The sequence below is a fragment of the Triturus cristatus genome, chromosome 1_1, assembly GCF_964204655.1.
Source record: "Triturus cristatus chromosome 1_1, aTriCri1.1, whole genome shotgun sequence".
Lineage (NCBI taxonomy): Eukaryota > Metazoa > Chordata > Amphibia > Caudata > Salamandridae > Triturus > Triturus cristatus.
The window spans coordinates 1,135,946,874-1,135,972,918 of NC_140579.1; the positions used below are offsets into that span (position 1 = coordinate 1,135,946,874).

Consider the following 26,045-nt stretch of genomic DNA (forward strand, 5'->3'; position numbering starts at 1 on the left):
GGGTTGTCATTTTTCACGAAAATTTCCTTTAAGATTGCCTTCATTGTGTTTGGGAGGCAGCACAAACCCCTCTATAATAACAAACAAATGATGCCCAATGTTCGTAGCATTGTTTGTTTAGCCCAAATTCAAGACGTACCAAGGTGTTCCGTGCATGGGCGGGGATTTGAAAGATCTATTTAAATGCACGGCAATTGGCGCGTTCCATGATGTTGATTGATGCCGCGGGAAATGCTAGTTGGCCGTATGTAATTGTCGGGAGTAGCTTGGCTCTTATAACCTTTCTAATGGGTCCAGTTGTCGGACTGCTTAGTTTAGAGTTTAGTTTGCACAGGGCGTACGTCACTGCCTTAGCTTTTGATTCAATAGATGCAGTGTGTGCTGCAGACTTCCCACTGCTCATAATCCAAACCCCTAAGTAATTGTATTTAGTTGTTGTTGCTATTTTCAGGTTACCCATTTGCCATTGTTTTTTTTGTTTGTTCGCATACTTTCCGAAAATTACTACTTTTGTTTTCCCTACATTTACTCTTAGATAATTTCCATTATTATAGATGTTTAATGCATCCAGTATTCGTTGCATACCCGTTTTGGTATGGTCCGTGAACACCATGTCGTCTGCATACTGCAGTAAAAACAGTCTGGTAGGCCCAATTTTCGGGGATAACAGATTGGCTTTGGAAATTGTTTTTCCAAGGTCTGCAGTGTAGACATTGAAAAGCAAGGGTGCCAGTACACACCCTTGTTTTAGACCACTGTCTGCGTAAATTTATTTGGTCGCAGAGTTCGTCGTTACTTTCACTGGTACCCAGGTTCCGGTGTAGAGGGCAGTAATTGCTTTTAACAGTGTAGTCGGGATACCCCAGTCTTGTAATTTCCTCCACAGCAAATTCCTTTTGACACCATCGAATGTTGCAGAATAATCCACGAAGCATGCGAAGAGTGGGGGATGATTTTTCCTTGATAGACTCTGCTACCAGGTAGGCGAGGGCTAGAATGTTGTCTAGTGTCGAAACTCCTGGCCTAAAGCCGGACTGGTATACTGGAAGAATTTTGCAGATCTTGCAGAACGAGATTTGCATATCCTTTTGCCTCAATATCCAAAAGGGCTATCAGCCTGTAATTGGTTGGATCTCCAGTGTCGCCCTTTTTATGAATCGGTTGAAGCAAGGAGCCTTTCCAGGCTTCAGGTACCGTTGAGTTGTCCAGGCAGAACTGATAAAAAGGAGTAAATAAGGTTCCCCAGAAGTCGCTGTCTTCTTTGAAGAGGCTTCCAGGCAGACCATTGGGTCCAGGGGCCCCATCCTTTCTGATGTTTTTTATTGGCGTTACCCGATTTCCTACTTCAGAAGTTTCAGATGGTTCTTCCGTGCTACTACGAGAATTGTTCGGGCTGGAATTAGTGGAAACTATTTGATGGTGTACTGATCTATGGTCTGAAGCACTACAGTACAGTGTAGTCACATGGGAGACCCATGTATGGCTGGTGACCCCATTGCGCCGGTCGTGGCCGTGGCCGGACAGTCTATTGATGTATGCCCAAAATTCAGCCTGTCTATTGGACGTCAGCAGGCTGATAATGTGAGACCATTGTGAATCTTGCAGTTGCCTTTTGTGGTCCCATAGGTTTTTCCTGTGAGATTTTCTTGCTAGCAACCGATTTTGTAGTGTTTTGTTGTTACCCTCTCTCGTATGTTCTCGGTTGGCTTGTCTCAGGGCCCGCTTGCTTTGTGCGATTTTTTCACATCTCGATTGAATTTGGCAGCACTCCCTTTCTCCACAATCTTGCTGATGGTGTGCTCTTTTACCTGACAAAAGGCGATACAGCTCTGGCGCCAGATTAATCCAATTCTCAGCCATGTTGCCAGCTGTGAAGTCTTTCGCAAATGCGGGCCAATTACTTTTCCAGTTTGACAAGCTAGTTTTGTCTATCTTATTCCATTTTAGCCTTTTCAGAAGTACGTGAATTTCCTCTCCATTGGAATGGCCAAAGAGGGTAATATGCGGGAGACTATCTAATGGTTGATGATCACTAGTCTGCAGCACTGGGTTTTGAAGTGCTGCTGCTTGATCCTGCAGGCGATGGCACATGAAGATGTAATCAATTGGGGGTTTAATTTTCCCCTGTGAAGCATTGTTCGTGGCGTAGTTGATAAGTGGTGGGTCTTGTATTGGCCTCGAACTGTGTTTAAAAATGTATTTAGTAGGATCCCAGCCCGATCCTTGTGCACTAATGCATCATTTGCAGACCCCAAATTCTGGGTGTTAAAGTCCCCGGCCAATATAATCCCACTATTTGAGTGGTTACTGAGCAAATCTTCAAGTGTGTCTACCAAGACCCTCATCTCAGAGTGTCTTGGATTGTCTTTGCAATTAAAATAGACATTCAAAAGGAGAATAGTTAATGGGCGGCCATTCAGTTTTAATCCCTGCAGGTAAGTAGCTTGAACTGTGTCCATGACTAACACGATTTCAGTTTTTATGTTGCGGCCAATTCATATATATGTGTATAAGCCCCCAGATGGCCTACCAAATATGTTATACTTTTTTGCTGGCTGTTGAATTTCTACAAAGCCTGGGATGACCAATGGGGCAAGGTTTCTTGGAGACACAACAGGTCCCCAGACTGTAAGAATTCGAATGCGGCTCTGTTTTGCAGCATGGTTTTTAGACCGTACACATTCCATGAGATGACTTTCATAATGGTAGTCATTCGACTCCCCCGACAGTAGTTCCTTGTTGTGTTAGGAGCAATTTGGTTTTATGCATCTTCGGGTCATTACAGCTCCCTTTTGAGGGTTTCTAGATTGATCAAGTTGTCCTCTTTCTGTTAGGTTGGAGTTTGGTGAGAGATGTATTTTTTAATTAAGAAACGCTGACATGCGAGGAACTGTTTTTGTCCCTTTTAAGATGGTCTTTCTTGGGGTTTGTGTCTTTTTATCAATAGGTCCACCTCCTAACATGTGTGGGTTCCTTTCCTCTTTTGGTATATGTACTCTGATCCCCCATTTCGCAAATTGGTCTCTTTCTTGAATAATCTTGTGGACTATTAAATTGTCTTTCCATTTTAATATTGTTGACTCTCTTAATGTGTTACTCCCCAAAGTCTTAAATTGAACTTGAGTAAGATCTTCGGTCACAATGGAAGAGAGCTCTGGGATGTGTTGAAAGATTTGTAGAATATTGGACCTGTTTAATGTCAGAGTTTCCACGAGATATCTATTCGGGTGTAAAAATTATGATATTATTCCCCGATTCCCTGTACACTTGGGCCCTTTGACCGACAGCGAGGGGTCGTATTTCCAGGCTTTGGGCCGTTGTTGTGGTTACTCTGTTGTCATCGTGGGCAACCTTATTCCTCCTTAACCCAAGGTTTTCAACTAAGGGGAGAAGTGTCCTTTCTCTGCCCCTAGCCTGTGGAGATGCAACCGACTCTTGATTTTCTATGCTCTTTTCTATGAAATGACACCCTCCGCTGTCTATTTTTAGTGGAGGTTCGGGCTCATGTAGGGTTCTAATAAGCTGCTTATTGTTCTCAGTAATATGACCAGCTTCAAAATGTGTGCTTGTAGTTAATTTGATTGCTGGTAATTTGTTTGACTGGTTATCCTCACAGTTTGAATTTATGGTTGATAGTGGTGATTTATTTGGCTCATCATTTACTGGTCTATACTTTTGAAATATAGAATAAAATTTCTGATACTCCGGGCGGCTTTGTGCATGGGCCTTCTTTGAGAAAGATTTTTTACTCTGGTTACCGTGTAGTGAGGCCAGGCCCAGTTGCAATTCCTTTGCACGCCCACGTTGTTTATTATTTTTTGCTTGCTTCTTCAAGCGTCTTTTTGCTCTCCTTGTCAATGCTTTAACAGGTTCCATGGCTTCTTGCGGGTTGTCTAAAGGGCTAGTATTGCTATGGGTGGTCTTGCCCATCACTGGTTCCTCGTGGTAGGGGGTGTTTTCACATGTTACTGACGCTAGCTGCATCAATGACGGGGGTGTGTCCGGCCCTGGCGTGGATTTACTATCTTGAGTCCTATTGTGCGTGAAGGGCTTGTAGTTCACGCTCTTATCTGGTGTAACAAAATGAGGGAGCCGTCAGCCCCTTTTGTGGCCTTAATACCATTGTGTTTTACATGATTTAGTATTCTTTCAGCTGAGTATTGATTTGATTGATCTATGAGCTTTAATTGATTTTGCTTTAGCTCTGAAATTATTGATGTTAAGATTTCGGGGAGCGAGCTGAGCTTCTCAACTATTGGTGAACAAGAGCATCCGACTGTTGTCTGCAATTTCAACGACTCCAGATTTCCTGCTAAAATGTCAATTTTACCTTCTATGTTAATCATAGCTATTGCTATTGCCTGCATTGTGTCCATTTGAATTTCCAGTTTTTGTGTTGGCCAGGTAAGTGCCTTGATGGCGGTCGTCAGTGTAGAATTTTTTGAAGATAGCAGAGTGTTTTGATGGTGGGAGTCGCTTTGCATTGTACTCTTTGTTTCTGCAGTTAGTTGATGGGGGTTTTGTTCCCCCAGATGGCTATTCTCTCTCAACTTCGATCCCTGCGAGAGTAAACTTTGATTAAAGGTGAGGAGTTTGATCGCTGACAGATATGATGACTGGGACAGTTCGTACTGAGTTCTTCTGTCACCTGCCAGTGGGGTCACCAAGCTGTACTCATACATCCGCAGATTGACCTTGGTTGGGGACTCCAAAGCTGACGATATCTCCAGGACTTCTGGAGCTGGGCTCTCCTCGTGCATCTGCTGTTTGACCTTAATGGGGGACTCCAGGGCTGATGATATTTCCAGGATTTCTGGATTTCCCTGCCCCGGTGCTGCTTGCCCCCTTTCATGGAGCTTCAATGCTGAAGGAGTTTCAAAAGCCTCCAAGTTTTCTTGCCCTAACGTGTCTTTTCTCCCTTCCGGGGACATACAGGGGACTGCTCTGTTGTTCCAGGAAGAAAAATGTTTCCCGGCATCCGGTTTTTCAATGCTCTGTATATTTAATTCCTGGCACGGGCCATCTTCAGCTTGTTGCTTCTCCTGTTTTGATGTATTGCTGCAGGACTCTCCCTTCCCCGATGTTCTTTGTCTGGACAATTTTGGAATAAAATATTTACTGATTCCCATGCTATTTAGATTGGTATTTGGATTTAAAATTGTGTGTGCAATAGAGGTAGACTCTAATTGCGCTCGGATCTCCTTGACCGACTTTTTCTCGGTGCCTGTACCGGCTCTAGTTTTGCGCATTTTGGAGCCTGGCTTGCTCTTTATCATTTCCCTCCCCTGTTGTGCGCAAGCTTGTTTTTGGTGTCCTCAGGCGATCCAATCCTTAAGTTTATATGGTAGTCTGTAGATCGATTTCCAGCTATATACCAGATGTTTGTGCACTTTGGGTGCCGAGGTTGTACGTGCTTTATAAGTAATAGCACTACGCTTAATTGCTCCTTCTTGTCTAGTTTTCCTATTGTCCTGGAGACTGTTTGGTGTCATTTAAGGGAAGCTAAATACATCATATAAAAAAAAAATTGAGGTTGTGCGGGGCTGGAATCCACCTACTCCTGTACCTTGCTCACTGCTTGCTGCTCCCACGGCTGGCAGTTGGGGTAGATGCAAGACACGACCTGGACCGGCAAATCAAAGGCTGTACTTGGGGCAATACCTCTGTATTTTCTGTGATTCTGGCAGGGCAATCGGAGTGAGCTCAGGGGCAAGCAGGGCACGCTGGTGAGCCACCAGCAACAGCAACCCGGCTGGGCTACCACTGTGGAGCCACCAGGCTCATGCTCCGCGGCCGCTACTGATTGCGGCCGCGCTCGCACCTTGGCATTCACCAGTCTCTCGCTCTCTGTACACCGCTGATGGAGTTGCTGTCAAGGCAGGTCAAAGGTAGGCGTTTACGCGCTGTCCGTGTTGTCCGGGGTTTCACTGGAGTGGGCAGGGGAGGGTTTGGCAGCCTTGTTGTCCCCCCCCGCGCGTGCGCCGCTATTTTTCCTTTTTTTTCGGGGGAGCAATCGGGTGGAGTCGCGGTAGATTCTGAAGCCGCCCGCTGGCTCCGCCGCTGCCGCTGCTCTTGCTACTCTCTCGCCTCCGCCTCCGCCTCTGCCGCTGCGGGGGCTACGGGGTGTCCAAATTGCAGGGGGAGCTGCAGGAGACCTCAGCAGGCCTCTATGGGATTTGGAGAAACTTTGCCCGAAGGGCAAGGCCGTCAGACGAAGATGATATGATGGAGTGAATGGCGGGATGAAGCGGTGAGACGAGACGGCGTCCTCCGTCCTCCGCCACCTCTCACTGAACTCACTGCTCAGCACGTCTGGCAACCGCAGAGACCTGGGACAGATCCAGATTCCAACCTTTCAAGGGGAATAGCTTCTGGGTACCTGGTAGCATGATCCACTAGCACCAGGATAAATCTGTGCCCAGATGCTGTTTGGGGATCCATGGGACCTACAATGTCAATCCCCACCCTTTCAAAGGGCACCCCCACCACAGGTAATGGTATCAGGGGGTCCTTTGTAGTGCCACCTGCTTTGCTACTGGCTTGGCAGGTTACACAGGAGCGACAAAACTCCTTTGTGTCTTCAGCCATGTGGGGCCAGTGAAAGTGAGGGACATGTCTGTCCCAAGTCTTGTTCTGGCCCAGGTGACCTGCTAAAGGGATATCATGGGCTAGGGTCAATAGGAAGCCCCTGAACGTCAGAGGTATAACCAACCTCCTGGTGGCACCAGGCTTGGGGTCTCTACATTCTGAATACAGGAGTCCATCATCCCAATACACCTTATGGGGACCACTAGCATTCCCAGCAGCCTCAGCAGCAGCTTGCTGTCTTAGGGGTTCAAGAGAGGGGCAGCTCTGCTGCTCCTGGCTCAGATCTGCCCTGGAAGGGCCCCCTGTCCCCAAGAACTCAACCTGATCAGGCTCAAGCTCCTCTGGTACAGTTCCTTCTTCAGGACTGTGATCATCTCCCTCAAGAGACTGATCCTCCTTCTGAGTCAGGGGGAGGAAGGCTCTGCCTTAACCCTTCTGCTCCTCCTCTTGGATGGCACTTGGTCCATTGTTCCAGAATCCAAGGCCTGTTCAGTTTCAGACATTTTGGCCTGTGACCTGGTCACAGCAAACACATCTGCAGGGATGCCCAGCATTTCTGCATGAGTCCTGAGCTCTACTTCTGCCCATGCTGAAGTCTCCAGATCATTGCCAAGCAAGCATTCGACTGGTAGGTCTGCACTCACCACAACCTTCTTAAGACCAGTTACCCCTCCCCAGGAGAAGTTAACAACTGCCAGAGAATGGTCTGTTCTGACGTTGCTAGCATGGGTCACTTGGTACATTTCACCAAGTATAACCTGCCCAGGATCCACAAGATCTTTTGTCACCATAGTGACACTTGCTCCTGTGTCCCTGAATGCCAAAGCCTGTACTCCATTGACTAAAGACGGTTGCCTGTACTTGCCCAAGTTACTGGGACTCACAGAGGGGGTCATATCCATGCCCCCATCACAGACAAGAACAGCCTGAGTGGCTTCTCTGACTAGGCCAGAGCCCAACTCAGTACCCAGGGTCAACCCTACTAAATCCTTGGCTTGTGTACTCCCACCACCAATTGTAACTGCACTAGGGGGAGCAGGTGCCTTAGGGGCATTGGTGGGGGCTGGAGTATTCTCTTTCGACTTGGTGCAATCACTGGTCCAGTGTGTCTTTTGCTTACAGACTTTGCACCACGGTTTATTTTAGCCTTTCCCTTTGTTAGACTGTGAATCTCCACCTGAAGAAGATTTTTGGGGCCCTTGTGAAGACTTCTGGTCTTTACCCTTGTCCCCATCCTTGTCAGAGTTCTTGGAATCTTGCTTCTCAGGGTCACCACCTTGGTTCTGTACCTTCTACCTCACCCTGGTTCTGACCCATTTGTCGGCCTTCTTTACCAATTCTTTGGGAGAGGTCAGATCAGAGTCTACCAGGGTACTGGTGCAACTGCTGATTTTGCCAACCTTCCAGAGCCTTAGCAGAACAGTCAACAAAGTCCACCCGGTCTTGATTTTGTGCCCTTTGGGTATCCCTAAACTTTAACCTGTATTGTTCAGTGGTTAGGCCAAACCCATATATCAGTGCACTTTTCAAGACCTGGAAATCATCAGCATCCTCTTCTCTTACAGTGAGGAGCTTATCTGTACCTTTGTCTGCAAAGGAGAGTCACAAGATTGCTGCCCACTGCCCTTGGGGGGACACTCTGTACTTTACAGGCCCTCTCAAAGGCTGTTATCCATTTGTGGATGTCATCCCCACTCTGGTAGGGAAGGACAATCTTACTTAGGTTTCTATGGTCATAAGACCTCTCCCTATCTCTAGGGAAATTGCTGCCACCAAGGGACTCTAGTCCCTCCTTTTTTCTAGCTCTGTAGAGCTCTAGGGCTTCCTTATCTAGGGCCATCTGCTGTTTTCTGAGGTGAAACTGAGCTTGCTCATACTTCAGCAGTCTCTCTTTCCTCTCCTGGGAGGTTTCCCTCCCTCTGTGAGAAGAAACAGAGGTCCCTACAGATGAGGTAGACTGGACAGACTCCCTTGAGAGAGATCTATCCCTTCTAACCCTACCTTCAACTCTTCCTGGAGGGACAAAGAGGGGAGCATTGTGCTCTTCCCCATCCTCATCCAGTGGCGCTGGTTGTCCAGATCCTGATCATTGTCATCAGTCTGGTCAGCATCAGAGGTTGGGCTAGGGGGAGTTCCACCTCTAGGTCCACCCTCAACTGCTGCCCCACCCACTCTGCCTACCCCTTCAGACCCACTAGGCCCTGAGAGATCATCCAGCCTGAGTATCTCTAAGAGATGCTGGGTGGTTGGGCTTTTGGTTGTCTTCAGCTTCCTAATAAAACATAAGGCCCTAAGCTGAGCAAAGGTGAGATCCTCATACTTCTAGGGGAGAAGTCCACTGGCTTCTGGCAGGGACCCACTGGTTCCTGGCTGATTAGACATTACTAGTGTGGTGTGGTGTATTGCACTACCTACACTAGTGTGGCCTACTAAACTCTCTTGAGTTGTAGAAAGGGTGTGCTAAGCCCTTGACACACAACTCTAAGTTCAGTAGAACTTACTGTATACTGAGCTTGATATTATATGTACCTAAGGTACCTTTAGTGGTTTTCAGTTGATCAGTTCAATTGAGATTATCTGGTAAAACAATAGCCAGCTGGAATCCCACACGCTGCACACCAATGTGAGAAGTTGGCCTGGTATATGCTGTCCACTAATTAAAGTGGGCACCTTGTACCAGTCCAAGCAACCCCTTATGGTGATAGGTTAAAGACAACCTTTATTGACCCTACGTAACGAACTAGAGTTCGCACATGTTGTGCAGTTTGGACGTATCGCCTCGAGTGATAGGTCCTCTTAGTTGGGATGGTTTCCTGTTGATTCACTTTACTTCCCCCAGTTACATATCCCTTCAACGCTCCCAGGGGTAAGAACACGTGACATGCAGAATGGTGGTTCGGTTAACAGAGGCAGGCAATCGGTCAAGGGGGGGGGGGGGGGGGGGGACACGTGAGATGCAGAGGGAATTACACTACGAGAAACACCACCCAGACATCAGGAATAATGACGGCTAGGATCCCTAACACAGACCTGAAAGTTGTAACATTAAATGTCAGGGGCATGCATACAGCAAACAAACGGTATGCGATTTATGCCTATATGAAAAGACAGCAAGCACAGATAGCGCTCCTCCAGGAGACACACCTTACGGGGACAGAGGTGGATCGCCTACGCAAAAAATGGCGAGGTATTATCTGTGCCACAACATATTCAGCTTTTTCCAGGGGAACACTAATTTGGATCAGGCCTGGGATCCCCTTCTGTGAACAGTCCAGGGTAGTGGATAAGGAGGGCCAGTACTCTCTACTAACAGGTCACCTCGAAGGCAGGGAGATACTGATAGGAAGCATTTATGCCCCCAATGTGGAGCAAGAGCAGTATTGGACCCGCCTCACTGGAGTATTAGCGCACTACACTGCAATGCCGTGGTTGCTAGGAGGGGACTACAATTGCACCCTAGACATCAGTTTGGACAGATCCCATCCCCCGCCGGCGCATTCACCCGCACTGAAACAGACAGAGCAGTTTAAAAAATGGGTTACCCACTGGACACTGGTAGATGCCTGGCGAGAAAAGAACCCGAACACTAAGATATATTCATTTTACTCCGCCCCGCACAACCTCAGAGTGAGACTCGATAGATTCCTCTGGTCAGCAGCATTGCTCCCCCAAATACAGCACACTGACTACCTAGGCAGAGTATTGTCTGACCATGATGCGCACACCGTGACCCTTAGATGGAGACCACCTCATCCCCCAGTACCTACGTGGAAATTGCCCCGGGAATGCCTCACGGACCAGGCGTTTTGCCATACACACGGTGAACACATTCAGGAATACTTTTTACTAAACGCGAGCACAGCATCATCCAAATCAGTAGAACGGGATGCATTTAAGGTCGAGGCAAGGGGACACTGCATTCAACACATAATAGGTGTGCGGCAAGTACTAGAGCAGTCACTACAAACTGCGGAATCACGACTGGTGGACCTAACAAACAAACTGGATAAGGGGGAGGCTACCCCCAAACAGGTGGCGACAACAAAAACAGCATATGCGGAAACCATGGGTGACCTTCGCAAATATAATTTTAGAGCATATGCTGTCCGAGTACATCGAGAGGGAAATAGGGCGGGTACACTTCTCACCTGGCTCGAGAAACGAGACACGGACATGCCACCCATCACAACATTGCAAGATGCGTCTGGTGCCCTTAAACAATCACAGGTAGATATACTACGCATCTTTCACGACTATTACACGGGAATCTATCGAGCCCCGCCACAGCTATCACCCCAAGCATTATCCCAATTCTTCCACTCCACGCCCATTCCCGACATTCCACCGGCGGACGGAAAAGCGTTAGACACAAAGACAAACCCCCCGGACATCACCCACGCAATCAGGGCACTGAAGCAACGTAAAGCACCGGGAATAGACGGCTCCCCCCTCAAATACTACACCACCTTTTCGGGGCAGCTGTCTCCGCGCCTCGTGACCATGTACGACGATGCGCTAAAGAGAGGCGAACTCCCCAGTTCACTCAGGGAATCTACCCTGGTAACCTTCCTTAAACCGAACAGAGATCCCACTCTCCCGTCCTCATACAGGCCCATAACTTTACTCAATGCGGACTGTAAAATTTTAGGGAAAATACTGGCAGATCAATACATTCAGGTTCTCCCACAATTGATCCATCCAAACCAAAATGGTTCTCCCCAGACGTAACGTGTCACAGAATATACGTAGACTCTTCCATGTACAAGATAGAGAAAGGGACCACTTCCCACAAGCCGCATGCCTAATTTTAGACCTTGAAAAGGCCTTCGATACGCTCCTTTGGCCATATCTATTTGCAACCCTCCACAAAGTACGTGTTGGCCCGACCTTATTGGCATACACACAACTCCTCTATAAGGGCCTCACCACTAGGGTGAGAGTGGGAAAGTACATTTCAGCTCCACTTCCGGTGGAGCGGGGGAACGAGGGAGGGGTGCCTCTTGTCCCCCCTACTCTTCGCCTTGGCAGTGGAACCTCTGGCCATCTGTTTGCGGCAGGAGGGTGAAGCCTGGGGTATTCCAATGCTAGGCACGGTTCATTGTGTATCGTTATATGCCGATGATCTCCTGATCTATGTGCAGGATGTCACAAGCGATCTCACGCCAATATGGACAATATTGCAGAACTTCGCAGAGGTCTCCGGACTTAAAGTCAATTGGGAAAAATCGACGATCTTTCATCTCAGCCCTCACCTAGCTCCCTCGGAGATCATGATAGGACCCCAGACACTTGGTTGGAGTGCTGCGGCACCCCGATACCTGGGAGTGAGACTGTACCACTCACCTGAAAACCTCTACGAGGGGAACCACCGCAAAACATTAGCAGGACTACGAGCAGCAGTTACCTTCTGGAAGACCCTACCCTTGGCTCCCATAAGGCGTGTAGCCTTAGCGAAGATAATTATGGTACCCAGACTACTCTACTCCTTTACCAATCTCCCGGTGATACAGCCTCGCTCCTTTTTTCAAGAACTAGACACACTACTCACGACAATGATATGGGGGGGTGGTAGACACAGAGTAGCTTTACGAACCCTCTACTTACCTACAACACAAGGGCGTTTAGGGGCCCCCTCCTTCGAAGCTTATTTCCTGGCGGCTCAGATTCAGTGGCTGTCCCATTGGACAGCAGAACGCCACATAGAGAAGACATTTACCAACGACGGTCGGATACATCTCCCGGCTATCCGGAGACTGTTGATGCCAGGAACCAAGCCAACGTGTACACACCCTCTACAGGTGTCGATTGCCCGCAAATGCATGATGCGCATACACCATTTGTAAAGGGGTCTACCCCTCTACTCCCCACTGCTCTAATTAGTGGGATTCCCACAGAAGGAGACCTATTACACATCCGGAGCCCTCCGGATATGGACGGAGCACGAGGTGACGGAGATGGAGGCACTGTTTGAAAATGGGCAGCTGAAAACATATGCCCAAATGCGGGATAACTATGATCTCCCTCCGGGACAATTCCTGGTGCACAGACGATTAGTAGACAGCGCACGACAATGTTGGGATCTCACTGAGGGGGAACCAACGACACACCCGGTACTACACACAATCCTACTTAGGGGCAGGCACTTAGTCACTTGGCATTATATGGCAATAAGGGAACTGATCACGGCTCCTCTACTGGCCCTACGCCAAAAATGGAAAGACGAGATAGGACGAGTGCTTAATGACCAAGAATGGGAAAAGGCTCTAGAGTACCCAAACAAAAGTCTCATGGAACGCACGGTTCAAAAACATTCAATTCAATATTTTACATCTCGCATACTCAACACCGCACAAGCTCCACCGATTTTACCCCGACACACATTTCGCATGCCCCAGATGCCAAACACCCGAGGCGAACTTCAAACACATGTTCTGGGACTGTGCCGTAATCCAGCCATATTGGGGTAGGATACATCGGGTTCTTGGGGTGACTGTCCACCTCATGCACATTACCACATGGGAGACATGTACCCTAGGGGTCTTCTGCAGGCGGAAGACAGAAAAGGTGCAGTGCAGGTTTGCATCCTTAGCCATACTCCTGGCGAAACGGGGAATAGCCATGTATTGGAGAGCACCAGCAGGACCCCCTGAGACAGCCTGGATAGGCGCTGTTAAAAAATGGGGGGCAGCGGAGGAAGCAACATTGGGAGAGGAGGAGGTGAAGGGGATTCGAAAACATCCCATCTCTATGGAATGGGCACAACTCCTGTTCCAGTTTACACAAGAGACATCCCTCTTTCCCTGATTCTGATGCTACAGACAGTTCATAGACAAACTGGAACCAACCACAAAACAGATACTTACCACAATATATTTTGTAGGCTCCCCGGACCCATCCCATCCCCCTCCCACCTCCCCCCTCAGTTCACAGTTTCATGTTTACCCCCTGGCACCACAGAGTAGGCTCATATATATTGGGAATACCAACATGGGCATCAATCAAAGAGGTATACCAGGATAGAGTGGGGGACTACATATAACCCACACCCTTGCGGAAACCCACATATACAGGCCCCTGGCATTAGTCAGCATGACAAATCTCTCACCAGATCACTGGAGGGGTAATTTCCATGTACAATTTGCTGTTTCTTACTTGAACTATACGATGTATGATGAGATGGATACTCCATAATACACTTGTATTGTCTGACTGCCTGTGTCCACCTGGCATCATGCCTTAATTGAAAATGTATAATGATGTACCATGGAAAATAAAACTCTCAATAAAAAAAATTTAAACACAAAAAAAGACAACGTTTATTGAAAGCTATCCTAGTGGTAGCTATGGAGAGCAGCTTTCAGGCCGAGTCTTGAAGGAATGTAAAGCAGCTTGTTTTACCAGTCTATAATCTCCTGAATGACCAAATGAAAGGACAACCACACCAGGTATATATTTAAAATATATGTATTTAAGATAAAACACACCCCTCTAGTATCTTTATGAGGCTGGAGTTCGAAGTACTTTAGTTACAAGTCAGTATTCAACAGTAAAAGCACAAATACACGTTTGGGCCCTAGGGGCGTACCAAACCATATACCAAAAAGTGGTATAAGAACCACGACTGAACTAGGCCCCAATGAACCACCCAAGGTAGTGACGTAGGGGACCCACGGGGGACGCGTGCAGTGTTAGAACACAGGCACAAACCGCCGTTGACTTCTATGGGGAAAGTCGCGGTTGGAAAATTACAAATTAAGGACACTTAGAGGATGACTACAAGCAAACCCTTTTGAACTTAGAGGTGTCTAGGGCCAACACCCACGGGAGCACCGGAGTACTCGAGTTACCTCACCCAGGGAAGCCAGATGCATAGGTGTCTTTTGGTGTCGGGTCGCGGCGTTGTTTTCAATGGAAGCTGGCAAAGAAGTGCTGCTGCTGTGAAGAGGAGAAGTGTCCGAAGAGATCCAAGCCTGGATCGAGGATGGAAAGAACCTGAAAGCAGAGGGGACAGAGTCTGGGTCACTTATCAGTGACCAGGGGCACGATAGTCCAATGCCCACAGATGTCGGGTGCTTCAGGTGAGTTGACAGGTGTCTTGACTCTTCAGCCACGAGGTCCAGGAGGCGTCGACGATGACCAGGAGCTGGATTCGAGCTGTCCCACGAAGTCTGTCGAGTGCTGCGGTGTCGGCGACCAGAATGGACCCAACAAGCCTTGGCAACGGCAAGTCAAGTGGAAATAGAAGAAAGACGTCGGTGCAGACCAGCAAGGTCTGGGGGACTCACCCAGCGAGGGTAAGTCAGGGAACATCTGGAGCAGCCAGGAAAGGCCAAGCAGAAAAGGAGATGCCTTTGTGGGGACCCACTAGCCAACGGACTAGCGATCGCGAAGGAGCCACGAGCAGTCGCACTGGAAACTGGCCCACGGGTCACTCGTGGAGTGGAGGCCAGAGATCTTCGATGCTGTAGGTGCCCAAGGCTGGGGCTACTCGGAGCCCAAAGCACAACTTCGAGGAAGACCAGGAAGATGATGTACCGGCAAAAGTTCACGGTGGTGTCCAGGGGTCATGGTTCCATGTCACCCACGATAGCCATGGGCCTCAGCTTTGCTGTGGACTCACGGTAGCCTCGGGGAAGTCTGGAAATCCACCTCTGGTGATGCAGAGACTTCGGCGTCAGGTGGGAGCTTCAGAGTTGCAGACCGGACAGTTGCTTCTTTTGTGCCTGCCAAGCAGGGGAGTCATTCCTTGACCCCAAGGGAGATTTCTTCCGTCTTCTAGTTGAAATAGAAAGTCGAAGGTCCAGGATATATGTTGCAGCGTTTCGTCCAGGATAATCTAAAGTCTCAAGGACTGGGTTTCTATACTTATACCAAGATAGGGGGTTGGACATACTCTGGGAACACACCTATGGGAGGGTTTGGAAAGAGGGGTGGTTACACCCATTTCATTTGTCCAGTTTCGCGCCAGAACAGGGGCAGGTAGCCCCTGTAACCGGTTTGAACTGGACTATGCACAGGGACACCAAATGTGCCCCGAGTGCAGGACTTCAAAGCACCAGAGAGTGCTCCCGCCCAGCCCCAATACACATCTGCCTGTCTGGGGAAGTGGTTACACCTCCCTGGGACAGGAAAGTTATTGTCCAGGCCTCCCCTGCTGAAGTTTCGGTCAGCAGCAGGAGGCCCGACCCATGTCTGTGGCAGTGGCATCCATTTTTGTGATGCCAGGGCTCTAGAAAGTCTTTACCGGGTAGACCAGTGTGAACATGTCTCTCCCTCTAGAAGGGTGGAATGGGGGGGTGGGGGGGGGGGTAGTATTCCAAAGTGTTTGACACCAAACATGACACATGTTTCCGTGTAGCCAGTCCAAAGTTAGCATTTACCGCGAGGTTATAATGCACTTCAGAGTATATGGTCAGGCTGCACCACAAACAACATCAGAGGAGGTACTCCGAACGCTGCAGAGGGGCTCTGCTCATGCAGGGGCACCCTCTCACATAAAAACCAAGCACTCTGCCTTCAGGATTGTTAAGGCCTGCCATAGGAGTGACTTATAGGTTTTATGTGTGTGCAATGGTAGTGATATAGGTAACCTATACCACAGTAAGGGGTGCATGCACCATCTTACCCAGGCTGCAGTAGCAGACCTGTGGTGTCATTTTGGAGTGCTTAGCCAGGGGTGGCATAATACATGCTGCAGCCGCTGGTAGGCCTCTGAAGTACCGATGCCCTGGGTACATAGTATACCATATACTAGCGACTTATAAGGCACTCCAGAATCCAATTAGAGATGTACCTAATGTACATGGAAACCATTTTAGAGAGGAAGCAGCTAGGCTGGGGTCCTGATTAGCAGGGCTACAGCCAGACTAAGGTCGAAAAACAGTGAAACACCAGCAAAAAGTGGGGGTACCCATGTGAAGCAGATCCTACTCTCCTACTGTGTGGAATCACTGTGCCGGCACAAATATCCTACCCCACAGCGTTCCCCTCAGTCTCCCGAGTAAAATGATACCTCACTTGTGTGGGTGTCCAATGCAGAATTGGCTAAAAACTTATTTTTTTTTAAATGTAGCGCTTAGAATTCTCGGTACTATACCCTTAATCCCGATGTTTTGGCCTCTTCCCACTCACAGACCCTTGCTCCACCCACACAAGTAAGGTAATATTTTATCGGGAGACTAATTGGAACGCTGGGTGGTAGGAAATTTGTGGATTTATACAGATTCAAGAACTTTCTCACAAAGAAATTTGGAGAAAAAAAAAGCTTTTTTTTTTCTTTTTTTTCTTTTTCAAAGTTTGAGGTTTGCAAGGGATTTGGGGTAACAGAACCTGGTGAGAGCCAGACAAGTAACCCCATCCTGGATTCCCCTGGGTGTCTATGTAGGTGCTGGCAGAGCTAGGGTTCAAAATCTACAGCTAGGCACTTTGCAAAAAAAGGGTTCATTTTCACTGTGAAAATGGTGTGTCCACGTTGCGTTTTGGGCCGTTTCCTGTCGTGGGCACTAGGCCTACCCACAGAAGTGAGGTACCATTTTTCTCGGAAGACTTTAGGGAATGCGCGGTGGGTGGAATTTTGTGGGTCCATGCAGATTCCAGAACTTTCCACCACAGAAATGTGAGGAAAATGTTTTTGTTCTTTTTTTTTGTTTTTTTTACAAAGTTTGAGGTTTGCAAGGGATTCTTGGTAACAGAACCTGGTGAAAGCCAGACAAGTCACCCCATCCAGGATTCCCATGGGTGTCTAGTTTTCAAAAATATACAGGTTTGCTAGGTTTCCCTAGGTGCCGGCAGAACTAGGGTTCAGAATCTACAGCTAGGCACTTTGCAAAAAAGGGTCAGTTTTCACTGTAAAAATGAAGTGTGTCCAAGTTGCATTTTGGGCCGTTTCCTCTTGTGGGCACTAGGACTACCCACACAAGTGAGGTACCATTTTTATCGGGAGACTTAGGGTAACACAGAATTGTAGAGCAACTGTTATTACCTATTCACTTTCGATGCATTTCTGCCTTCCAAATGAAAGACAATGTGTAAAAAAAGACTTAATTTTGAAAAATGTCCTATAATTCTCATGTAAGTATGGATACTCACAATTTTGGAAATGTGCAAATGCCTACTGTTTCTAAACTCTATATTTTGATCCAAATTCAGAAATATATAGGTGTTTTTCATCCTGATTTTTCACTGTATATATTTTCCCGAATTAATGGCTATATACCCAGTACATAATAGCAAGACGCTAGTTAGTTATTGGCTCTGGGTTCGTCGGGTTCTTGGTGAACCTAGAAGTCCTATAAATCCTCACAACCAGAAAGGTCCAGCAGCTTTAACAGTATATTGCTTTCAAACATCTGTCATAATTAGAAGAAGTTACAGGTGAAAACGTTGGCACAAATGGCTGTTTTTATCAACTCATTTTCAATTTGTCCTATTTCCAACTGTTAGTTTCTATAAAGAAACCTTGAAGGATCTACACAAATGAACCCTTGCTGAATTCAGAATTTTGTATACTTTTCTAAAATGTATAGCTTTCCAGGAACCATTATTGCTTTCATACACATTTCTACCTTTAACTGGAAGAAGGTTGAAAGCACAAAAAATTGCAAAAATAGGCTATGTCCCAGTAAAATGCCAAAACTGTAAAAAAAATATTGGTTTTCTGACAAAAGTCTGTCAGTCCCTGAAAGCTGGGGAAATGGTGATTTCAGCCCCACAAACCCTTTGTTGATACCATTTGCAGGGGAAAAATACCAGACGCTTTCATTTACAGCACTTTTTCCCCAAAAAATAAAAATAATAATTTAGCTGTAGTTTTGGCTAATTACTGCGTCTCCTCCAGGGGAATCCATAAACCCTGGGTACCTTTAGAATCCCCGTGATGTTGGAAGAAAAGGGACGCATATTTGGTGTAGATTCCTTATGTGGTCAAAAAGTTACAGGGGGCCTAAGCGCAAACTATGCCAAATAGCCATAAAAAGGCTTGGCACAGGGGAGGGGAAAGGCCTAGCAGCAAAGGGGTTAAAGCCCTAATAAGAAAGGATTACATGTATATACATTTTTGTTCAATTAAAAAGGTATGTATTTGTATGTATTTGACTCTTATTAAGCGCATCTGTCACCCCAAGGGTATCCTGGCGCTGAGACCCTATTTAAACCACCGATAGAATGTTTATATTGCCCTAGGGAACAGATAGGTCTTAAGGTCCCTTTTGAAGGAGGTCAGATCTTGCTTACCCCTCAGCACTAGCGGAAGGGAATTCCATAATGAGGCGGCTGTGTGGCTGAAAGCTCGGCCACCTATCCTAACTCTAGTGATCCTTGGGATCCGCACCAGAAACGCCGATGAGGATCTCAAAGGCCGGGCAGCTTGGTACCAAGAAAACAGGCCCTGGAGTGGGATTGGTCCAAGTCCATGCAGCGCCTTAAATACAAGACATGCCGCCTTAAACGCGATCCTCTGTTGTATCGGCAGCCAATGTAGGTCAGCTAAAGCTGCCGAGGAGGAAGCAGATCGTGAGCGCGATAGAGCCAGTTTTGCCGCCATATTCTGGATCCTCTGCAGCTTCAGGATCAGTTTTTTTGGGGCTCCTAAGAGTAGTGCGTTGCAGTAGTCTAATCTACTGAGTATAATACTCCGCACCACCTCAGCTCTAAAACCTTTGGGGAGAATAGGCAAAATTTTGCGTAGGGCACGGAGCAGGCCCATACAAGTCGCTGCGGTCTTATTAACTGAACCATCCAACTGTAGGTCCGGTTCGAATACCACTCCTAAATTACGGGCCGATTTAGCTCCTGCCACAGAGCCAGGAATGGAAGGTGGCCAGAAGTCGTCAGGCAGCGCCCGGGGAAGGCGATCAGGAGAGCAATGGAGAACCTCTGTTTTAGCCCCATTGAACTGGAGTGAGTTGGTTCGCAGCCATTCAGCTGTGGCCGACATACAGCGATGAAAGGTGTCTTTCGAAACCGCCTCAAGGTCTTGGCTAACGCCCACCTACTGAGTGAAGCTGTAACACATGCCAAACAGGCTTCCTGCTATTAAGACAAGCTCAAGTACAAGGTGGGCATCAACTGATCACTACCATAACTAGTCGCACTGCTAGTGTTAAGGGTCCAGTCTATATTTAATGGTTATAAAATTACAAATTGCACTTCTCAGCAATGTTCTATTTATACTTTTATTTAGTTGTTATCCAGTTTTTACCACTTCTAGGCATTGTAAATAACTGATGTTAACATTAAGCAATATACTGGCACTTAATTTTATCAAACTTGGAAACATTAAAGACTAAGTTGGCTTGAACAGAATTCAAACACATGACTACAAGATCACACAAGTCACCAGCGAGCGCTTAACTTGCTCAGCAAGCTTTGTGGCTAAAGGAAGAATTCCTAACAACCGAGGAGACAAAAGCTTGTTCACATCATCAGTTCACATAAGCACGAAAGACAATAAAAGCAAGAAATACCAACCATCATCTATGTCACCATTTTGGTGGTTTTTGTCTTCATCGTCATCACTCTCATCATCGTCATGAGAAGCATTTATAACAGGCGGATGTGTGGGGCTTGGGACCTTCCCATTTTCCACATTTATGACTCCACGGATCTGCGGAGAGTTGTTTGGCAGGGGAGACCTTTGGGACTTCATGGAGTCTTCCGCAGACTCTGGCTTGATCGTTATAGCTATTAAAGAAAAACACCACATCTTAGAGCAGGGGTACTCACAAACTTTCTGTCGGGGGCCAAAATTACAGTGTGGTTAGTGGCCGAGGGCCGCACTGAAATAGGGGTGGGGTCAGTGGGGGGCGGAGCTAGAGTAAAAAAAAACCTTTCAAAGCATTAGACAATGCTGTATTTCACAATCAGATGCAACTACAAAGAGCAACTTGCAGTGTACTGACCCGCTATAAATACCTGGATGTGACTCAATTCTAATTACGCACTTGACAAGAACAATATGCTGCTTAAAAAAAATGAACATCCTAGAAAACGCAAACACTCATAGGGAATGCAAGATTAAGTAAAGCATGTGAAATGTAAGCAGTGAGTGATTTCGCATGAATAGGTAAGGCCATGAATACAGGGCCCGGAAAGGACCCGTTTCAGTGCCCATTGCATATATCCTTTCAAAAAATAGGCGGTATGGCTTAAAAAGACCACATTCGTAAACACACAGACAGACGCTGTATACATTTCGTTTTCCCAATTCCAATTCCCATTCAGTACCTCCAGGCAAGGTGAACTGCTGGAGCAGGGTTTTCTGTTTAAACCCGAACATCAGCTTATATTTTTATATGTCATAATTAAAATTACTAATAATTAATTACTAGATATTAATTATGTTGAGTTTTTGACTAACCAACCTTACTAATGAAAGAATTATACGCGGGATTGCAATTGTATGGCTTAATTAATACGTGAACTAGGTTGGTGAGCAAATTAATTAAATATGTGTGGCTAAAGTGTTATTTGTTATGTGTTTGCTCTTTGAAATAATATGCTTTTAATCCTTCTTTATGTTGCAGATGGCTAGATAATTACATACACATAAGGGTATTAGTGGGAATTAACACTGTATAATCAATACGATGTAGTAACGTTGTTTTGTGTTTCTTTTAATTAAGATGGTCCATTTTGGCCTATTGAAAGATGGCCGATATTTACAGCCTACATTTGAGTAGATGAAATACGAAGAGAGGCCTCGCTGAATGTGGTTGAAAACCTGACCTCGGCCTCTGATGACTGTATTAAAAGTTTCCGTGAGGACAGCAGCTCTGGGCTCGACTCCAGCTATCCTTGGGAAGGAACAGTAGCCACAATGAACATTTGATAATCTTGCAGTGGCTTCACTATATTCCGGAGAAGAGCATCCATGAATGTTGCATTTTTTAGTTTGTGCTTCCTTCTTCCGTGTTTTTATTTTTGAGATATTCGAGAGCGGAGGTTTTTTCTAAATGTTGCGAGTCAACATCCTTTCCTGTTCGCTCCGCTCAACGGACGCTTGGAGCTTGTTTGTAACTTTTAATGTGTAAGTTTTACTATAAATATTGTTAGACTAGAGAGGGTCTGAGGCCACTTCTTCCCGAACTTATGCTCGAGAGGGTCGACGCTGAGTGAGAGGACGGCGTCTCGGGAGACTTTACTGAGAGACCTGTCCTGACCTAAATGCGACATTTAGCTAGAATAGGTAACTATGAGAATAATGTTATTGCTATTGATTGATTTCCATTTGAACTAATTTAGATAAAAATAACCTCTGTTTGAATTCCAGTGTCGGGTGGTTATTCCTTTGTCATTTATTGAGTTTCCAATATGTTCTTATTGTTTAAATCATGACTCAAGACTGATCAATTAGGTCGCATTGACCTCAGTTTAGATGCAGATTGATTTAGAAGTTCTCTTGTGTATTCAGTGTGGATAGAGTAATAGAATGAATGTTGGTATGATGGGCCCTAGCGTATGATGAGTGTATGTGTGTATGACTGTGGAATTACTCTGTCCGTGGAAGTAGGGAGAATTTATCTGCAGCAGATTCCTGGTAGCAGTATGATGGTTTGATTATTGTCTTGATCTGATAGATTGCTTGTACATAGGCTTTTGGATTCATTGATTTATTGATTGATGTTGATATATGTACTAACACTATGTGTTGAAGTCGTCGTATTGAGTTATATGTAGTGTGTACGGCTTCTGGAATATAGGGAGCTGGTGACGGTTCCGTAGTAGGGCAGAGGGAAGTGAGTACTGCTCTCGGGAAAAACGGGATTGTTGGCCTGTACGTATGCAGGGAAAAACGTGTGACAATTGAAGTTGCGCGTCGCATTGTCTGGGTTCGGAATCAGTGACATCGTCGTGTGTTACTATTAGAGATATATTTTCAGTATAAAAGGAGTGTGTATGGTAGCGAAGGTTATCTGTGAAACTCTGGTCTTAAGTCCCAGGGATCCGTAAGGTTTGCCGTTAAAGCTTACTGCTGGAGAAGTAATAGGTATTCTCTGAGCTTGTTTGAAGGACTGGGCAGAGGTAAGCGCTGCTTGGTTAATGTGTGTTATAATTCTGTAGTGGGACAGACTGATCGCTATTCTCGGGAAAGGCAGGATTCTGTGTAAATGTGCTATATTTTTCTGGTGTGAAAGTGCGTGAATGTATGAGCATTTAGTTAATTGTGAGACTCTTTGGAGCATTCCTGGAGAAAGCAGTTAATGGATGCTTGTTAGAAGGGCAGAGTAGAGGGATGTGCTACTGTGTCAACGAAAGTAATAATTCCGTAGTGGAGCAGAGGTAAGCGCTGTTCTAGAGAGAAGCGGGATTCTTGTGAGAAAGACCTTTCTTTACTATTCTGTGGTTAGCGAAGCAGACAATGGAGATGTTTATATGTTGTAACTAATAGATTTTGTAGAATTTGAAACAGAGTCTACTGAGAAGGTTTTGTAAAGGAGGGGTAGACGAGTGACAGAAGACAGAGTAGAAGCGACTGCAGCGACTACTGACCTCAGACAAGACTGCGCTGTGATTGGGTAGTGGATTAGAACAGTGCTCGCGCTGTGATTGGTGCGTTGGTGTGAGCCGCGCAGGGATTGGAAGGAGTACAGGGTGACGTAGACGCTCCAGGATTGGTGCGTTAGTGTGAGTCGCGCTGTTATTGGACAAAAGATCGTACAGTTGCGGAAGGGACTAGAGAGTTGTGGTAAACGCGAAAATGTATTACCAAACGGAGGAAAAGAAGAAAAAATCCTTGTTCGGTAAAATTAAAAAATGGTTCGACAAGGATAAGAACATAATAACTAGAGAAGGTGAATTGCTACCTCCGACAAGGACTCCTGCATCCTTCATGGTTGCGAAATATGGGTATCATACCTGTATTTGGTTAGACAATTGGGCTAAGTACACTAAAGAAGATGGTGTTTTAGCTTTCCCGGAACATGGTTCATTTAATCTGGCCGTGTTGAGAAATTTACGGGAAAAGATGATGTGTCTAGAGCCTAGACCAAGGCCGACACAGTTTGAGGCGCTGGTAGAATGGGAAGATGAAGTGCATGAGCGAGAAAAGCAGAGGAGTGGAGGTAATTATAGGTATATTTTTGGGAGGAAATATGATCGTGAAACTCATCATGATCGAATGAGGAGATGGCGAGATGCTAGTATGTCAGAGGGATTATATCCTATGAGGACTGTTGAAGAGACGGAAGGGAGGAAGGGTACGGAAAAGGTACCTGATGCAGAAGTGAGAAGGTATGGGGCTAATGATTATGAGGATGAAGTCTTGGATGACATGATCTATAAAAGACCACCACCATATAGACCAGAACCAGAAGAGAGAACGCCAGTTGCTACTCCCATAAGAGATACTTTGCGAATTGTTAAAACAGAAATTGTGACCCCTGATCTGAAAAGTGGTAGCTCTTTCACGGAAAGGGAGAGAGAGAGAGAGCGAGAGAGAGAGAATCAAATTGGGGATGAGAAAACAAGAGAATTAGCCAGAACGACTTCTGAGCTGACTGAGAAAATTAGAGAGCTAACAAGGAATCTAGAAGCTGTTACAGTGCCTGTAACCATTGGTCCGGTTATGCCTATTTTTGATAAGCAAAGAATGGGTGAAAATGGTTTGATAGTCCCCTATGTAGGAAATGGTTTGGTTGGTTCTTTGGAGGAATCAGGAATGAGGACGGAAGAAAATAATTTGAGACGGTTGAGACATGACACATATGGTGGAGAGTTAAATGTACAGCCTAATTCAGGATTGAATACTAGTTGTTTAGGAGGATCAATTTTGGAACCACAGAGGATGGCAGAACAAGTGGGTGCAGTGAAAAGGTCTACAGAAATAACAGCTGAGGATTTGAATGATTGGTTGAAGGTTCTTCAAAAGAAAGATAAAGATTCACAGGCAATTGATGTAGCTAGGTTGCGCATAGAATTGGAGGAGCTTATAGCAGGAACAATTCCTACAGAAATGTTGAAAAATCATCATGATGGTGTTATTCATGTGCAAGAGTATCACCTGGAGGGCTAAGAGTACACATGACAGATTAAAAGGAATAGCGAGTGAACTGGGAGTTGATATGGATAAGGTGAAAGCTTTGCAGAAGCCTTACAGGGTGGATTTTTCTGATAAGGACATCGAGAATCTAAATGATGTTGGCAGAACAGGGCAGATAAAGGAAATGATTTCCTTATTGCGAAAATGGGGTGATGTGGAAAAGTGGAAGGATAGGTGGTACAAGAAAAGGGAAGATTCAGTCGACAGGACTTACTCAGCATTTCCCATGAGAGAAAAAGAAAAAACAGTGGATGCTTATCCTATGAGAGAGATTCCTGGAGGAGGATATGTACATGTCCCATGGACTAGACAGGATATTTTGTCATTTACGAATGATTTCCCTCGACTGGGAGAAAAGCCCGTCGAGTGGTATAGGCAGGTAGACAGGTTTGTGAAATTGTCAAAAGTGCTGTGGATTGACCTGAATAGTCTGTTTGATATAATTGATCCAGCAGACTTGTGGGCAGAGTGTAAAATAGTTGTAGTTTGGCCTGCTAAGGAGTATCCAAGAGATCAGAAAACAGGAGCACCAGACCCGGAGGTTATGAAGAAGTACGAGCAGGTTATTGTGTTCCTGAAAAATAAGGTACCCCCTAAAGAGACAGACTGGGTTAAGATAGATCGGACACATCAGGAAGCAAAAGAATCAGTTCATGCTTTTTATGAAAGGCTGATATTGGCTTTTAAACAGTTCAGTGGAGATGAACACCTGGGTGATAAGGATTTGAGTCATTTTGTATACAGATTTGTATATGGCTTGAGACCTGAAATCAGTGAAAGGATTCGTGAGCACACAGTCGATTGGCAGAGTAAAAAGATTGATGAGATTTTGAGACATGCGAAATACTTCAGTGATGAAATTGAGGCAAAACAAAGAAAGCTGAAGGAGAAAGCAATGTGGGCACAGGTGAAGGTTGCTGAAAGACAAGAAGCACAGCTGGTTGAACAAGCAAATAATCCAGGAAATAGGCCCAGATATGGTACAGGGAAAGGAAAGGGGAATTTAGAAAAGGCCAAAAAGAAGTTCCCATGTCACAACTGTGGACAATTGGGGCATTGGAGATCCGAGTGTACGAATCCACCATTAGTAAGTAATGAGAATAAATCATTGAATCAACAGGTGCAGAACGAGGGGTGTAATCATCAGCAGCAACAGCAGAAGGTTGTCAGACAGCAGAGTCAAGAGCCAAAACCGCCCTTGCCGCAGAATAGAGGGTCTCAGAAATATAACCAGGACTCAGGATTCTACAATGATGAGCAGGTAAACAAACCGAGACGTTCAAACCTGGTACAGCAGTACTGGTTAAAGAATGAAGGGAGTGAGTCTGAAGGGGACTATTGACGGTGCCGAAGAGAGGAGGAAGAGTGCATACTTGGAGCAACTCTAGAAATAGACCAGGCAGGACCATTTGTAGATGGG

The 26,045-nt window shown here is 46.1% G+C and overlaps 1 protein-coding gene across 8 annotated transcripts in view; it reads right to left on the reverse strand.

Annotated features, from left to right (window-relative positions):
- Positions 1–26,045, reverse strand: part of LOC146871735 (zinc finger CCCH domain-containing protein 11A-like) — a 310,767-nt gene that overhangs the window by 83,029 nt on the left and 201,693 nt on the right. For all 8 annotated transcript variants that reach the window (XM_085651264.1, XM_085651254.1, XM_085651250.1 and 5 more), the window contains one exon: positions 20,056–20,268. In XM_085651264.1, coding sequence (XP_085507390.1) covers positions 20,056–20,268 — 213 coding nt within the window. The remainder of the gene's footprint in view (positions 1–20,055; positions 20,269–26,045) is intronic.